The sequence below is a fragment of the Cavia porcellus genome, unplaced genomic scaffold, assembly GCF_034190915.1.
Source record: "Cavia porcellus strain 051 isolate PalLab524CR breed Dunkin Hartley unplaced genomic scaffold, mCavPor4.1 scaffold_13, whole genome shotgun sequence".
Taxonomy (NCBI): domain Eukaryota; kingdom Metazoa; phylum Chordata; class Mammalia; order Rodentia; family Caviidae; genus Cavia; species Cavia porcellus.
Window position 1 is genome coordinate 67699985 of NW_026947496.1, and position 18095 is coordinate 67718079.

Here is an 18095-nt window from a genome sequence, read left to right on the forward strand (position 1 = left end):
ACAAAGGAAACTAAAGCAGGCATTAGGGGATGCAGTGAGAACCACAATCACAACAAAAACTCAGAATTAAATTCAACATACTTCACTATCACTTTTTTTTCATCATTTTACCTATAAATATTTTACCAAATCCCCCAGCACTATCAAATCTATCACAGGGCTGGGTTCACCAAGACTAAAGACATGAAGATAACTGAGCAAATGGATAGAATGAGTGACCCACCAGACCCCTACCATACCCAAGATGGGCTGTACATAATTTTAACTTCATGCCAAGAAGTTGAAAACAGCAAACAATTGACATTTTCCTAAAATACAGAATTCCAGAGAATAATACAAAAAGATAGGATTACTTTAGCTAACCTGGGTTCCAGCCCCACAGCCCACCAATTGCAGGTACCTGATGCACATCAGAAATAAAGCAATGGCCAAAATCTGCTTGCAAAAACTGCATGCTAAAAGCACAAGGAAATCACTCAGATGCTCTCTGTTCTCTGGAATGATTTTAAAGCCTAGTTTGCTGACCACTGTAGCCCACTGCAAACTGAAAAGAATAAAAACAAGAGACCCAAGAGGTCAACCAGGGGAAGGACATAAACTAGAAAGAGACCAGAGGCAGTACAGGCTCAAGAATGGAAAAGGCACAGCTTTCAGCATTTAGATTCAGGAAAACGTCCCTGCATTTGTAACAGGGAAGAGAGTTTGTCTGTACTGCAAAACCACCTACTCCTAAATGCCCCAAAATGGTTCTGTTACCTAAGGAAATCAGCAGAAATCACTACATGACTTTAACCACAAGAGAAACAATCATCTGCACAAAAAGTTTAAAATAAGATGGGAGCATCTAACAATGAGGATTCAAAATTATGGTACATGCATTCAACAGAATTCTGCGCAGCATTAAAAATATGGCAGAAAACCTATGACATTATTGATAGAGACACAGAGCTTTCAAGTTAAAAAAAATACCACAAAATGTGTATGTTATTGATGTTTTTTAAAATTTAAAAAACCATGAATATAAACACACAAAGACCAAAAAGATAAGTCCTAAAATATTTATGTTCCTCTCCTCTCCCACAATGAATGATTGGGTTATAGGAATCCCTTCTTTCCATGTTCCAAGCTTATTTTCTCTGTATTTTTCAAAATTCTAGAATAGATTTCCTGGGGCATTGAGTTCTCATCAAATTTAGCACTGTCAGCCCTCCAGCCATACGGGGCTCTTCTCTTGCCATTTCTCTCTGACTCCGCGCTGAGCGCACTGTAGTCAGTTGGGGTTTTCTCAGCAAACTCTGCTCTTGTAATTGCCATCCCTGCAATGCCCTCAGACTTCCTCTGCTCAATCAACCTTTTCTCAGTCTTCAAAGTCCAGGTAACATGTGGATAAATCTTAGCTAGGCTAAATGTAGACAGGAAAAAATACAGTATATCTTTTAGTTTTGTTTTTTTTTTTTTTGTCTTTTTCCTTTTTATCGGTACCGGGGATCAAACTCACGACTGCCTGCTTGCAAGGCAGACGCTTATGCCGCTGAGCTAAATCCCCAGCCCCTACAGTGTATCTTTTAATACCATTCATGTGAAGCTGCAGAATTGGCAAAATGAATACGATGGTGATAGAATTCAGATTAGTGGTTACCTGGTATAACAGGGCAAGAACGGCCCACACGTGGAGCGTGAGAAACTCCCAGGTGATTGAAATATTCTAATCTTAATTGAGGTGAGAATAATTGTATACATTTATATCAAAGTTCTGTAAGTTCTATACCTCAAATGGGTGTGTGTCAGGCCTACACAGTGGTGGGCACCTGTGGTCCCAGTCAGTTGGCAGCCTGAAGCAGGAAGATTTCTTGAAACCAGGTGTTTGAGCCCAGCCTAAGAGACCTATCTGCAAAAAAAAAATCTTTAGGCTGGGGTACAACTAATTGGTGCAGGCCCTGGGTTCAATCCCTAACATTGAAATAAATTACTTAGAAAGAAAGAGGATGCATTTTATTATGTAGATTAAAGATAATACTTAATTTTCCTTCATTTTTAAAATTTCCAGAATAGTGATTAAACACAGACAAGGAAGTCATATCATAAAACACAGCACAGACATGTGACATGATGTTTTATAGGCACTGAAATGCAGATTCTGTGCCGGGATGAGGAGAAGGAAAGCAATCCTTACATCCCCCAGAAGCCCCTGAGTGAAGGCTTTGGTCCTTCCTTCCAAACAAAGAACCTCTCCTTTTTAAAAATACATTTTCTAAAATATCTACACTGCCAAAACAAATAAAAATTATTTGTCGAACAAAATCATTAAACTTTTTACCTAACAACATTTACCAAGTAGCCACTATTTTCTCTCTATCTAAAGTTCATGCTAGGCACAAAGATAAAAGTTCATTTATACAACATTCTGGGGACAGGTGACAAGACATTTTAGAAATATGTCTATTCAAAAGAGTTAAACTAAGCACACTTTCTAGAGAAAATCCCACAGCTGTACACACAGCTTCACAAGGGCAGGCCACATAGGCTGTAGAAATGAGGGATACTTCATAGGACATGCCTCTTGTGGCTACAGTATACTCACTCTCCCAGCCACCAACACTGGTATATACGTTAGCATCAGAGTGCCCCAGGCTGGTAGAAGCAGTAGGTTTCTCACAGGTTTCTGGGGGCTGGATCCCACCACAGAGATACTATCTGATGACATTTCATAGTCACCCCATAAGTCTTATGATTCAATGTCCACAAAAGCCAGAAACATCTAGAGAAAACAAGGGAAAGGAAGACAGAGCCAGAGGACAAGAGGGCAATCAATGTGTTAAATCACTTGTAAGCTGCAGCCAATCTGGGGACCAGGGTGTGAGCACAGGTAAGAGAAAAGGAGCACAGATAGATTTTAGCCAGGATGGTCTACTTTTTTTTTTTTTTTTTTTGTCTTTTTTCATTTTTATCGGTACCAGGGATTAAACTCACGACTGCCTGCTTGCAAGGCAGGCGCCTATGCCGCTGAGCTAAATCCCCAGCCCCTATGGTCTACTTTTGACAACTCACAAAGGCATAAGCCAGAAGTGATGACTGACAGATACTTCATTCAAGGTCCCATCACCCTTTGAGACAACTCAAAGGGAGCTGCTACTGCTAGGCCAGATACTCTCAGAGGAAACTCTCTGTTTTATAAAAATACATCAATTTCTGAAAAAATTTTAGGCAACTTTCCCTCAGACAAAAGATTTATATCTGGAATATATAAAGAATTAAAAAATATCAGGCCCCTCAAATTCAAAGACCCAATTGAGAAATGGACATGTGAGATGAACATGCACTTCTCAGATGAAGAACTACAAATAGCAAATAAAGACATGAAGAAATGTTCAACATGACTGGTTATTTGAGAAATGCAAATTAAAGCAACAGTGAGATTCTATCTCACTTCAGAAACAATGGCCATCATCAGGAAATCAACCAATCACAAATGCTGGCAGGGCTACGCCTAAAAAGGAACCTTTCTCCACTGCTGATGGGAATGCAGACTGGTACAATCACTGTGGAAGTCAGTGTGGGAATTCGTCAAAAAAAAAAAACAAAACAAAACTCCAGCTATTCCCCTTCTGGGTATCTTCCCAGAAGAATTAAAACATCATGCCACAGTGACATATGTGCACCCATGTTTAGGAGAAGCACAATTTATAATAGTTAAATCTTGGAAACAACCCAAATGCCCATCAACCATGGAATGGCTAAAAAAAATGTGATATTTTTATGGAGTTATTACTCAGCTATAAAAAGGATAAACTTCAGGCTTTTATAAGTAAACGGACGTAACTTGAGACCATACTCATAGTGAAATAAATCAGACTAGCATATGTAAATATCATATTGTCTCTCTAGTGTAAAAAACTGAACTAGTAAATAAGATCCGAAATGTACAATAGATATTATAAAAATGAAAGGGATAGAAAGTACTCAAAAGGAAAAAACAACTAGGGTAAGGGAAAGGAGAAAAGATTATATATACACATATACCTGGAAATCGTGTGTGTGTGTGTGTGTGTGTGTGTGTGTGTGTACTGAAAAAAATGATCAATTGAACAATAAAAACAGAAACTGTTCTTTTTGAATGCCTAAATCTTATAATCTGAATAACAACTTTGAAGATAACAATATACAATATATTAGCTAGTGTTAATTTACTATTATTTTGTTTTGAAATTCTGTACCACTTTCTTTTTTGTTTTTTAAAATAAAAATAGGTCATTTTCTGTACTCATCACTGGAAAAACAAATTGGACTGCATGTGCATGTATTCGCTTACTGAGTCACTCTCCTTACACACAATATGCAGTATAGGTCCATGCTAGCTCTCAAAGGGTGTGAAAGAGACAAACCATCATTTCATTAGAGGACAGACTTTCTTTCTAGCCCTGAGCTTGAAAACGAACTTGTAATCAGTGCGCATATACCAAGAACACTGAAGAACGTAAGTGATATTCTCAGTGCCAGTTTTACTCACAGCAGAGTGCTTTCTCTCCCTGCAGCTTTTTCTAAACTAAAGTTCTGAGAAGTAGTTTGTCAGGACACCACACACTGCTGTAAGTTCATGTAACTTCTCATGTAAGTGAATACAGGATAAAAGTTGAGAAATGAATGTCTGGCATACTCACTGCCTCACAAACATTCTATAGAGGATAAAACAATGTTGGGTTGAAGGTACAGCGCAGTGGTAATGCCAGCCTGTGTAAGGTCCTGGATTCAATTCCCAGTACAAAAGAAGCAAAACAGTCTCTTTCCTTAAAAACTTTTGAAGCAAGTACAGTAGTTCTCGACTTGTTTCCCCTCTTTTTAGTGCCCTCACTCCCCTTTTGTTCTGTACAAACTGGATGAACAGGGGCTAGGCTGTGATACTCGGGGCTAGTTGGGAAGAAAATATTTTCCTGGAAGTCCCTTATAGTTGGCTCTTTTTATGCATGATGCATGTGTACTTCGTGGTGCTAATCATAACTGCCAGGAAAATGCAATCAATGCTTAGTTCCCCATCATCCAAGAAATGGCCAAAACAATGCTACACACACATAAATGCAAGCTTATCTATAAACAACGGCCATCACGCCCTAACCCACATTCTGAATAAGAAGTGCAGGGACAGCTGGATGACTCTGACAGAAGCTTATGCTAAGAAAACTTCCATACAGATCTCCCCACTTGTGGAGCTGCCCCTATCTTGTCTTGTGGCTCTGTCACCGCTGTTATTCTACTCTACAAAAATAAATGAAGTTCCTAGGAAATTCTCCCTTATCCTCAGTGACCCTCATGTGGTCTCCATAACTCAAGAGTTTTGATAACCTCGGGGTCACTGACTTGCAGGTCCAGCAGGCAGTGTGGGTCAGAATGTTTTAGACCACATGGCCATATCCAGAAGGCAAAACAGCTCATAAAGCAGCTAGCATCCTGTGAGGGAACAGACCAGCTCCCAGGAAAGCCAAGCCTAAGTGACAAGGTGAACAAGGGGGCAGAGAAGGGGAACAGTTCATCTGTGACCGCCTTAGCCACATTTCCTGCTCAGTTACAAGTAGCTGAAGTTCCAGAAATGAGGGGAGCAGCAAGTTCAAAGACCTTTGTTTAAGGAGGTCAAAAGCCTGGGAACCAAAGCAGAGGCCAAAGCCCGGATGGACCAAGAGACAACAGGCTGGGGTCAGAGGACTGGGCAATGGCAGGCGGGGCTGTCCTCCCACTTGTCACTTCCCTACACCCCTCCTGGCAGCCTACACTAACCTCCCACTTCTTTTTGTGATAAACAGAACCAGAACATGCCAAGACACTGTGGTTCTATCTGGATAACCGAACCTGGCATTCCAACTATTCCTCTGATTCTTCTGGACGCTCCAACCCTGAACAGCCTCCTACCCTTCCCATCCACCCCTCTACCCTTCCTGCTCCTACTATCAAGCCCTCTTCCACACAGCCCAGTCTTTCCTGACATGCAGACTAGTGGACCACAATGATATCTCCCTCTCCAAAACTCTTATCCTCTCTCTTGGTCTTAGACTATAGATACAAAATGTCCCCCAAATGGCTCATGTATTTAGAATTGGGCTTTGGGAAGGTGATTATATCATGGGGCACTAACTTCATCAATGGGTGAATCCATGGATGAGTTCATAGCTAAACAGGCTATTGTGAGGTGGGGCCTGACTAGAGAAAGCACATCACTGGGGACCCAGGACTACAAGGTATATTTTCACCCTCAGCCCCTTTCTTTGTCTGTCTCTCTTGCTGTGTGTATCTGTCTGTTTGTCTCTGTCTGTCTCTCCGTTTTTCTCTTTCCCTGTCTCTCTGACTCCCGGCTACCATGTAAACCACTTGCGTCCAATACACTTATCCATCATCAAGGTTTTTCCTTGCAATCAGCTGACCACAAACTGAAACCTCTGAAACCATGACCCAAAATAAATTCTTGCTCCTTTGTTTTTCTTAGGTACTGTGTCACAGTGACAAAAAGTTGACTAACATACTTGGTTCTCCATCAACATTTCAATGAGTTTCAACTTCTGCCAGGAATTAACACTCCCATCCCATCATCTGTGGCAATATTATCTCCTTATGGCCACACACGGAGCACACTCATTCCTTCAGAACTGCCAGTGAAAGGTAAATCTAACTTGTCAGTTCAAGCTAGAGGCCAGTTGCTACACCTATTTATCCACAAGAAGCGGCTACTGGAGTGACCCAGTATGTCACACTTATAGCAGTCGACCCATCCTGGGGGTTCTTTCTAGCAGGGACAATAACATTCTCCAGAAACCTTATGTAAAACTCCTTCTTTTACCCATAATGCCCGAGCCACTCAGCCCTGATTCTCCTGTCTCTGACTCTCCCAACCTATTTTGTTACTACTATGTCACCCTCGCCTAACCTGTTACTTCATGGATAAACTACATCATGAGCTCCTACATGGCCTCCCTCCAGGTCCTTCAAAATCCTGCGTATCCAGTCCACACAGTCTTTCAAACTACACCAACAGGCTGCCTGCTTGTGAATGCACAGTGATTCCTGTTGCCTGTTGAATCAAGTTATACTTCTAGATCTACTGGAGGAACAACACCCATAGAAGCAATGCAATCTACACGTTTACTAAGAGTGAAAAGTGTGAAGTCAGCAAATGAGAAAACAATGATGATAGGAAAAACTGAGTTAACAGACTAATTCATGAAATGTAGTTTCCACTATATAAAAAATACATAAAAATCAATTCCAAAAACTTAAAGATACAAATTTTAAAAAAACAAAAATCTGTATAGCCAGGCATGATAGTACATGCCTGTAATGCCAGTTACACAGGAGGCTGAGGAAGTAAGATCACACGTTAAGGCCAAACTGGGTAATTTAGTGAGACCTTATATCATGATTTTAAAAAAGAGTCCAAGATGCAGCACAGTAGAGAGAACCTCTAGTTTCAATTCCCAGTACTAGGGGAAAAAAACCTCTGTAAAAGTACTAGAAAAAATATAGATGGATACTTTCATATTCTTAGAGAGGGGTTCTCCTCCTAAGTAACAGAGGGATCTATAATCCAGGGGGGAAAAATGATAGACTCGACAAAGCATCAATGTTTGAGGCCAGGACAATAAAGACATCACAAGAGCACTAAGGAAACAGGCAAAAAACTGGTTTAAAAATGTTTTTACAACACATGTAAGAGGTTAGTGTAAAATACATTCTAAGTTCCCACAAGTCAATAAAATAACCACAATAAAATGAAAGCAATGAACTAACATTAACAAGGAATTTTCTGAAAAATACAAATGGCAATATTTGAAAAGCTATTAAAATTACACAAATAATCACGGAGTGGGACATTAAAATAAAATTAGACTTTTTTTAGTGAACCATTTTAAAATGTTGATAGGAGAATGCTGGGACACACTTAGGTGTGTGGAAGGGTCAAGTAGTAAACATTTTTGGAATGCACTGTTCCAGAATGTATTGAAAGTCCAACTCTGAGTACCTCTGGACTCCACCACTTCTAAAGAAATATGTGCTTAAGAACAGAGAAGGAGTATGTGTGTGTCCAACATGTGTGTCTCCAGTTTAGTGCTGCAATTAGTGTGTGGCATGTCCTAGCAGCCACAAACTCTGTGAGTCAGAGGAGGTCAGGGAATGGATGAGGCTGAAAGGCAGGAGAGCCTGGGAGCCCATTCGAGAAAAGGCATCTGGATTTCAGTGTAAGTGGCTAGAAAGACACTGGGCAGTTCTCTACATAGAGCACCATGATACTTTTCTTGTTTGTAGAAGAGGTTCTGCTAGGGAGGCTGAGGCAGGAGGACTGTTGCAAGTTCAAGACCGGCCTGGGCTACAAAGTGAGCTCAAGGCCAGCCTGAACTGCATAGCAGGGCCCTATCTCAAAAAAAGACGGTTCTGGGACTCATCTGTCAGGAGGGAGAGTGGAAGCAGAGTAACAGGAGGCTCTGTAGCAGGTTAGGGCAAAACCACTGCAGCTTACATTTGTGGAGTGGTAGAGGTCAAGGAGAGGAATGAATACCTTTGTGATAGGTTTTAAGGGCATGAAAGGTAGGACTTGCTGTTGGCTGATAGTAGGAGAGAGCAGTAAATGAAGAATTTTTGAGTTTTTGGCCTCAACAGTTCAGATGATTGGGGTACCATTCACAGAGTCTAGCACAGAGTACTGTACAACCATTAAAATGACACCTGCATTAATGGACACAAGAAATTGGAAAGAAGCATCTCGTATTTATTGGTCTAAGAATAAAGGATGAGATTTCTTCTGACCTTCTATCTTTCCTTTTTTATTCTCTATATTAAATACTACTGCCAACTGCCTATTTTCTCTTTAAATTTAAACTATAGCCTCTGAAATGAAGGTGAACAGTTGAGCTCTTGGCTCAGGACACTCCAGAAAGCTTTGGAAATCAGAATACGATCCATCTTTTCTCCTCCCCTCAAGAACTGTTCTCTCCTCCAGCACTCTGCTATCTTAGAATGAAGGAAGAAGAAAGATGTGTCCTCAGAGAATTAGGCCCATGCACCAAGAGGTGGAATATGGGTCTTAAACTCTTATGTAATGAGAAGTCACAGCATCAGAATGGTGTGTTTGACTTTAAAGATCCCTCAGGCTGGTGTGTAGAAAACACACACTATAGAGGAGTCTAGAATGGACACAGGTTAAGGTAATGAAAATGTTCTAAAACTTGGGCTACAAGTGTAGCTCCAGGACAGAGGGTTTGCCTAGTACGTATGAAGCTATGGTTCAGGCCCCAGTACAACAACAAAAAGTTCGAAGCTAAGCAATGGTGACAGTTGTATGACATTATAAATGTCACTGATCTGTATACTTTAAAATGGTGAAAATGGGAAATTTTATGTTAGCTATATTTGAACACAGTTTTTTTTTTTTAATGGACTGAGGGAGACCAATTTAGGGCCAATGTATCTCCAGGTGATGGTAGTAGCTTTTTTAGAAGCATGGTGACAATCAGGAGGTGATGGTGGTAATAAAGAAAATCTGTCATTTGGAATATCTTTTGAAGGTTAAAACTAAAAATTGTAGATGAACCAGAATTAAAACAGTTTTTACATTTAGCTTATGCAACTCCATGGTAGATGGTGACAACAAGGAACACTTCACAGAGCTGGCAAACATAAAAATGTTTGTGGAATGAACACTGAAGAGCGATCTTACAGATTAGAATCATGTAAAAAAAAAAAACAGTTCCTAAAAATGTTGCTGCTCAGCAGACATTCAAGTGTAGAGTCCTTCAGAATTGGAGAAAAGAAATAGAACTGTGTCTCACAGGATTTCATCACAACACTTATATGCCTGATATATCGCAACTGCCAGTGAGGCCCAACTGTTGTACCCATTCCCCCTTTAATCAGCTCCTTCCAAAGGACTGAGTCAAGCTGAACTCTGTAAGTCTCCAGCCCACTTCCTCTGCCCGATGGACTCTGACCAACTGTGTCCCCACCAGGTTTAACCTTCTATGATATGAAGATCAGAATCTGCTCAGCCATAGGGTGCATATCTGGAACACAGGAAGTCTCACTTCCACATGTCACCAAAATCATGGAAAGTGAGAATATGAAGACTACTAAAAGAAGAGATATGCCCGTACAGCTGATACCTACCTCAGTGAAGAAGCCTGCTATCCCTGCTTGGCAGGAGCCGTGTTCCTCACCATACTTCTTCTTGTACTCTGGAGTGGGAGGAAGGAAAGAGAAGCAAACCACAGCCATGTCAGTGTGAGCCAGCAGTGGGTGGAGTCCAGAAAGCAAGCTGCCCACTTCCCTCAGTGCCTCTGCGAGATGGGCCTAGGGATGCCATCCAGACTGGGACACAGAAGGAAAAATTGTGGAATCCATTAGACCTCAAAAATCCAGGCTCTGGTGCCATCAGGCAGAGAGGCTGCCAAGTGCCCCAGAGGACTTCCTCTGCTCATACAGGGAAAAGAGGAGCAGCAGCCACAGTATTTAAGTAGGAGGCTGCTGACAATTATTTTATTTACTTTAGAAATGACTGAGATCCCTAGCGGGCCCAAGGAGCTAAAAACATGACCCAGAAATGGAATATCCTGACCATCCCAGTGTGGAGTCCTCTGGAAGGAGACCAACCTGCATGATAGCTGGACATTACAGCTGGAAGCAATATGCTTCCTACCATCCACCAGAAACAAGCTGTCCACCTACAGGCTAAGGAAGTGGGGCATCTTGGACTGGCCTCAGTGAGTAGTTACACTGTCATTCACTGAATATTGTTGCACCCAGATCATTCAATTAACTCCTTCCAAAGAGCTGAACCAATCTGACCTGTATAAAAACCTGCGTAATCTGCACACACACCTCTGTCTTGTGCTGAAGGGAAAGGTCAAAGATTTCCCTGGGCCAAAAAGAAAACTGATGGATAAGCTCCCTTGCTCCACCATGCAGCTCCCAACAGCCCAACCCTACAAATGGGACTATTCTGCTGCTGCTGTCTTATTTTTATATTGGCAAGGAAGAGAGAGAGGAAACTTTTGATTAGGGTTTAGCAATTTCAGGCTTTGTGTCACTTGCCTCCATTCACATAATTTCATTCATTCCTCCACTTCTGGGAACCCATCTCTCCATCTGCCAATAGGTAACAATACTGAGAGCCTCAGAGGGGTTAAGGGCACTGTCCAGGTTTATATAGCTAGTAAACTCATACTCTTTCACCTCTGCAGCCCATCAAAGGCTTTACAAAGTAAGTACTTTTACAAACCAAGAGAAATGACTGGCTGTTTGAAATCATTTCATGGGTAAAGACAAGAAGGTCAAGGGAGGTGTAAAGGAACTTAAATCACATGTGACACTGATGTTGCTGGGTACACACAGACTGCAGCTGCCCAGCACATAACCCAGCGCCCCCTGCATCGCCCCCTGGGCTCCTGGCAAGTCTTAGTTCCATTAAGAGAATATAATTATTTTTGAAATACAAAATAAATAATATGAAGGAACAATGAAGTGTGATTGCAACACAGTGCCACTTCCTGCAGCTCCACGGGTCTACTCCAGGCTGAGGGGGAAATGGGCCCTGGGGAAATACACAGAGTAACTCAGTTTCTAACAACATTCACCACAGAGCCTAGTAACATTTTCCAGTAAGTGGCCATTAACCGACTGCTAAATTATAATAGAATGTCAATTGAGTTACTCTCCTCCCAAGAGGGTAAAATCAGTCCCTTCTGCTTTGTGCTGTTATTATAAGAACTCCCAGTCTGCCAAAAAGCAACCCAGTGACCAATGGAACCATTTGTTGTAGCAAAACCTTGCATGGGGGATGAAAGTGGGGGGCTTGTGCACAGAAATAAATCCAGAACCAAATTGCATGATGACAAGAAACACAGGTAATAAATCTTGAATAGAACAGCACAATGACAAGAAATATCAAAATCTCCAACCCAAACGAGCATTACATACTCGCTGGAAGGTCTGGCAAAAAGCATATTCACCCCCACAAAACCTAAGAGTAAACTACACATTGCACTCTTTTAAAAAATAAAATACACAAAGAAATTCAAACTCCAGGAGCAGAGTGATATTGCCTAACACAGTAGTTCAGATTCGTAAATTTGACATGAATAGGAGGTATGTAGGAATCTTAAATCTTCTAAGGCAGCTTCCAGATCCCTTTGTGACAAGGACTCCAAAAACAGTAGTTACAAGAACTTCCATGTTTTTCTCAATCTCTTCTCCAAACTGCTGATGTTCTCTGCCCTGGGAGGAGCAGTGCCCTGGAGTTTCTGCCGTGGCCACCGCCTTACTGGAATCTGGAAGCACCCCACTCTTAGACCAAGCTAAATGTGGAACAGGGAGCCCTTACCAGTAACTCCACATACCCAAATTGGCTGAGAAGTAAGCAGATTCAGACCTCAGAAGTCTAAATGTTCTTAGACACACATGGAAGAAGACACTACCCCAATACATGTTTCTCAAACACCCACATCTCAGCTTGCCTTCTCCAGATGCTCTAGACCAAAGAATTAAACAGTGTGGATCCCGACTGATAACCACAATCCACAACTACCAGTTAGAAGACAGACCATATTTCAGTCTTCCAGAAACTTCCGTGACTGTCACTAACCCCCTCAAAATGGAAGAGGATGCAGTACTAATCCTTCTACTTATTCCATATCTTCAGCACTCACATTGTAGGGGCAGATGTAGGGCTTGGCAACTCTACTCTAGGAAGGCTCAGCTGGTGCAACTGTATTGATAGGAGCATATGCAAACCTTCCAGAGTCTTCCAGATGTGTCTTCAGCTTCTCCAGCCAGATGATCTTGCTAGTAAAAGTAAATCATATACTCTCTTCCATCACAAAATTGGTTCTTTTGCAGTAGTTCAATACAAAGAAAAGTTTATTCAAGTCAGCGACAATACCAGTGAGTTCCATGTATCTAAGTGTGCCTGATGATAGTGTAAACCTTAGCCATGTTTACGCACAGAACCAAGTGGACATAGAACAGACCTAGACATGGTCCTCTAGCCATCGAGACCTTGAATTCCCCGATCTGTTTCCCAATGAACTTAAATTCATTGCACCTTCTGATCCTGTCTTTCCTCTAATCTTCAGGTTCTCTAAACTCCTTCTAGCCCCACTTGCAGAGAATTTGTATTCTTGGTAACAGGAATCTTAGCACATATCTTGTGCTGCCCAAAGGCCTAAGGACAGCAATGAGTGTGGTAGAATCGGGACAAGGATTCACATTTTTCTGGGTTTTCCAAGTCAAAGATTGGCTGATTACACCTTAGGCTAGTCTTTCTGCTCATGGGCCTCAGAAGTAGCAGGAGAGAACATCTAGATGCAATGCCTACCCACTCCCTGGCATGAAACTTTCCTGACTTTCCTGAAAGACATGAGTAGTCACTTGATGATAGATAGAAAAACTCATACCCTGAGACTCAGGCCTCAAGAGTAAAGGGGCATGAAGTCACTGTGCTTATATTTGAGTTCTCTTTTTTTGTGCAAAGCACTAAAGCCCAAAGCCCTAACTGATGTGAGAAACCTTCAGAGAAACACTTCAGCACTGCTCCTTATCAGTCACATTTGGAGATACTGCATCACTGCACAAGGACATATAGTAGCCCAAAACTCACATGCTGAGCCCAGCCAGCCTTTGCAATTAAAACAAAAGTGAAAACACACATACTGCTACTGGATACTAAGGAAGGGTCCATCGGAAACTTTGTAAAGTGAACAAAGCAACTTGACATTTAACCTGACACCTAAGGTACAGCTGTAACTGTCAAGGTAAAGACCTGGGCTCTGGAGCATCCTCAAGAGACAATGACCAGACTCACCAGACACAGGGTCACAAGCATGCTGTGATTGCTTGTAAATGGTATTTCTGCAAGTTAGAGACACTAACTTTGAGTGGGTATGTGTGTGTGTGTAGTACTGGGAACTGAACAGAAGAGCTCAGGCATACTAAACAAGTATCTACTAAGCTACATCTCCAGCCCTTTTAGTTTCTAAATAAAGAATGAAAAGAGGGAAAGAATCACATGAGCCAGGGGCAGCCACCACAGGGAACAGGAAAAGTATCAAGAAGCCAAACCACGCCTTTCCATGAAACAACCGGTGTGCAGGCTGGGAGACAAGAAAGGCAGCCCCACCCTACCCCACCCCGCCCTGCCCCAAAAGCAATAGGTTGATGGGAGGAAGACAGGCTAAGAGGATAGCAACTGAAGTAAAAATAAATAAATAGAATAATTTGGTGTTTTCATTGTTTGATTGACTTTGTGGGCCTACAGCTAGTGGTCTGAGCATCTATTTGGAGGATAACAATGTGTATTATAGCAACAGTGGGGGATTTCCTTCTGTCTTGTTTTTGAAATCCAATGTTTTGTTCTGTTTTACTGTTTTGTTTTATTTCTGTATCTGGTAACCTGAGCAACTATTTTTAAGATAACAATATGCAATATAACAACTATTGTTACATTCCTATCATCTTGTTTTGAAAACTTATATAGCTATTGTTGCTTGTTGTTGTTGTTGTTGTCATTTTGCTTTAGTTGTACTTTTGGTTTGTTTGCTTCTTGATTGTTCTGGGGTTTTTTTCTCTTTAAAATAAAAATTAAAAAAAGAAGAGGGAAGGAAGAGGGAGGGACATTAGTTGGTTGAGATTTCTTCCTAATTCACCTTCCAAATCTCTTTATGCAAAGGCCTGCCTCCTCCAACATGTGCATACAGTTGGCACTCCAAATCCCTTGGTTCCACATCCATGGACTCAACCAATCCTTGATTGAAAATATCTGGAAAATAATTGTACCTGTACTATATACGGTGTTTTCTCCATCATTAATCCCTAAACAATATAGCATAGTAACTATTGTTTCAGTATTTACATTGGTACAGGGTATTACACATATTCTAGAGAAGATTTAAAGCATTGGGAAGGTTAATGCAAAAATTATGCCATTTTACACAGGGGGCTTAAGAGTCTGAAAACTATGTTATACTATAGAAATCCTGGAACCAATCCCTCACAAATACCAAGGGGCATCTGCATGTATAGCCAGGCTAATGTACTCACATTCATTAAATTTTTTGATTAAAATTTTTGAAAACTTGACTCTCTTTACCTAAACCTGAGACAGCAGTGAAGCCTGGACCACCAAAGCTATGAGAACGGGGATGGCTTGAGAAGCTAGCAGCTGCCCTACATGTGACAACCCCAAGAAGCTAAGTCCCACAACTGGCCTCCATTGAGAAGTCCAGGAAGTGCAAGGTGGAGGCACCACAAGAAAGTGTGGGATCTCCAGTCTGCTGTGTTCCCAGGAAGAACTTTTCCTTCACAAACACAAAGGCTGTGGGGCCCAGCAGTTTGCTGATCTTGGGCATTTCCACTCTACCACAAATGCCCCCATGATCATAGCACTGAAGAGAGGACTGAAAAAATGCTACCTCCCTCTCTGTACATAATAAAACATTTTTCCACTTCAAAGAAATGAGAAAATCAGACTGTACGGGACAGCAGCTCCCAGATGCTTTAACAAATCTAACTGTTCAATTTTAGGACACCAAATCTGATTAACAAAAGATAAGGCTGAACAAGGAGACTTTGAAATATCTGAGAGAAACTGGAATAGGTTGGTAAGTTTTAAATTAAGTTGCCCGCATTACGTACTTCAATTCATTAGGCTGTATGGTTCCTCCATTTACAAAATGGTACTATTTTCCTTAGTTTCACTGCTGGTTTTATTAAAACCTGCCCAAAAAGAAAGTGATTTGGAGAGGAGAAAAAACACAGGACTAGTTTCCAAATGTTTACAGTCCTCTACTGGCTACATGGAGCTTATGCTAATGAATGTTAACCCACTCAAGAAGATCCCGAATTGGGTAGGGTGACTTCCTATGCTCTTTGTAACATGCAGGGATATAACCATCCCATGAAAACATATATGTACATGCATAGCATTCTTCCCAATAATGTCTTCCGATTACACATTTGAGAATATTTCATCTTTAAAGTAAGTGTGTTAAAAACTGATTTTGAAAGTTACTTTTCTACAGTTCCTTAGCTTAGCTACAAAATAAAATATTGGGGGAAAATAGCTGCCAGTTTTAAATTATTTCTGAATTTCACCAAGGAGTGGCAAATCTAATAATTCAACAACAATTTAAGGTCAACATATGTGGGCAAGCATTGCTCTAATAATAAAAATGAAAAAAGGACAAAACTACCCTCCCATTATGAGGAAACACTGTCAAATGGGAAAAGTAGGGAGAAAAAGTAGATGACCTAAATAGCTATCTTAAAAACGAAGGGAGAACAATTTATAAAAATAATTCATGATTGAGCTGTGGTAAAAACTAAAAGCAACTGCACACAGCCAGAAATTTACAATTAAGTAGAAATGGAACTTTAAATGGGAATCTAGTGATTCTAACCTTATCATCCCATGCAAAGACTATACAGACCCAAGATTATACAAATCAGAATATTAGGCTGTACTTTCTGGATGTCACAGAGTTGCGCCTAAAGAGCAAGTAATTTCAAACTGCACAGCTAATTAGCTTCAGAGTCAGCACTAAAGCAGGAGCTGACTTCCCACCTGCTTGGGCCACACTGGGATGCTTTGTAAAGCATGTGGCCAGAGGCACTATTTTGGTCCTTCAAAAAGAAAGTTTTCAGAGGATCCTAAAATGGCAGCTTGCTAGGGGATCAGGTGGAGAGTATCTCTGGAGAAATCATATTAGATGCTAGAATATGACAACATGGAGAGGGCCAGATGAATGGATAACAATTCTTATTAACCAAGACAGCGCAACTGGAGGATTTAAAGTCGTGCTCAGACTGTGAAGGCTGATAATGGGAGGCTGCAAATCCCGCATCTTTAATGTGGCGAACTGACCAGTGGACCCAACAGGAAAAGCTGTTTTGGCTTTTGGTGACTGCTGGAAATTGAGACCCAGGACTCTGAGAAGCAGCCAGGACTGCCCCACTGCAACAGAGGAGATTGTGAAAGGCTCTGGAGCTCCAAAGCCAAACGCTGTGCAGTTTTATGACCATTCCACGCTGTGCCGGGAGCGCAGTGAGAGCAAGCAGCATGGTGTGCAGTAGACTCAAGAGGAGGATCTGCACTGAGCCCTGGTGAGTACTGGGGACTGGGTCCCGCAGCTGCTGGGGTTGGCCAGAGAACATCTTAGAACTGGGCAGAGCCCGCCACCACGGGGACATCAATAACACAGAGAGTCTGGCGGAAGACATCTTAGAGTTCGGCAGAACCTGCACTCGCTGACATCACCGAGTTGCCTCTGTAGAGAGGTCTGGTGGAGGACATCTTGAAATTGGGCAGAGCCTGACGCCGTGTTGGCTTCAGCGTCATACAGAGAACTAATGGAAGACATCTTGGAATTGGGCAGACCTGCTGTCCTGGTGCTCCACAGGCACAGAGAGGTCTGGAAGAGAACAGCTGGGATTTGGGCAGAACCCTGTGCCACAGTGACATTAGTCAGCTGCTTCTGGCACAGAGAGAACTGGCAGGATCTGCTGGGGCTGAACCAAGCCTCTGATTGGGTCCCAATAAGCAAATACAAAATAGGCTCAACTCTGTGACATCCAGAAAGTACAGCCTAATTTACGGATTGACTGGCACAGAGGCTGGAAGCTAGCCTGCACCATCCCTGCATCCCAGCCTACCCCAGATAACAGCAAATTGGGGAGGACAGCAAAAACTCAAGCCAGCATGCTTCTGAAAGGCTCTAAGCAATACGGAGAGGGCCAGAGACCCCCAGGACACTGCAGTCTGAAAGAATTCAGAAACATGACAAGAGATAAAAATTTTTAAAAAATCTCCAGCTGCCCAACATGAGAAAATAAGCCCAGGAGAAGTAAACACTGAAGAGAACAAGCACAGTAACCATCCAATACTGGACACAGCATCAGCCAAAATTAAAAATTACCTCCATGCCCTCATAGATGAATTTAAAGCTGTACTCCTGATCCAAGTGAGGCAAGATATAAAGAGATTAATTAAAGAAATGACAAGCCCCGTCCAAGAGAACACAGATGGAAGAACTGAGGAAATCAGAAAAGAAAGAGAAACTTCTGAAAAAGAATTT

The 18095-nt window shown here is 41.7% G+C and overlaps 1 protein-coding gene across 1 annotated transcript in view; it reads right to left on the reverse strand.

Moving 5' to 3' along the window:
* Itga9 (integrin subunit alpha 9) overlaps window positions 1-18095 on the reverse strand; it is a 410762-nt gene that overhangs the window by 348565 nt on the left and 44102 nt on the right. The window contains exon 5 of the mRNA XM_063260331.1: window positions 10138-10205. Within this exon, the coding sequence (XP_063116401.1) occupies window positions 10138-10205 (68 nt within the window). The remainder of the gene's footprint in view (window positions 1-10137; window positions 10206-18095) is intronic.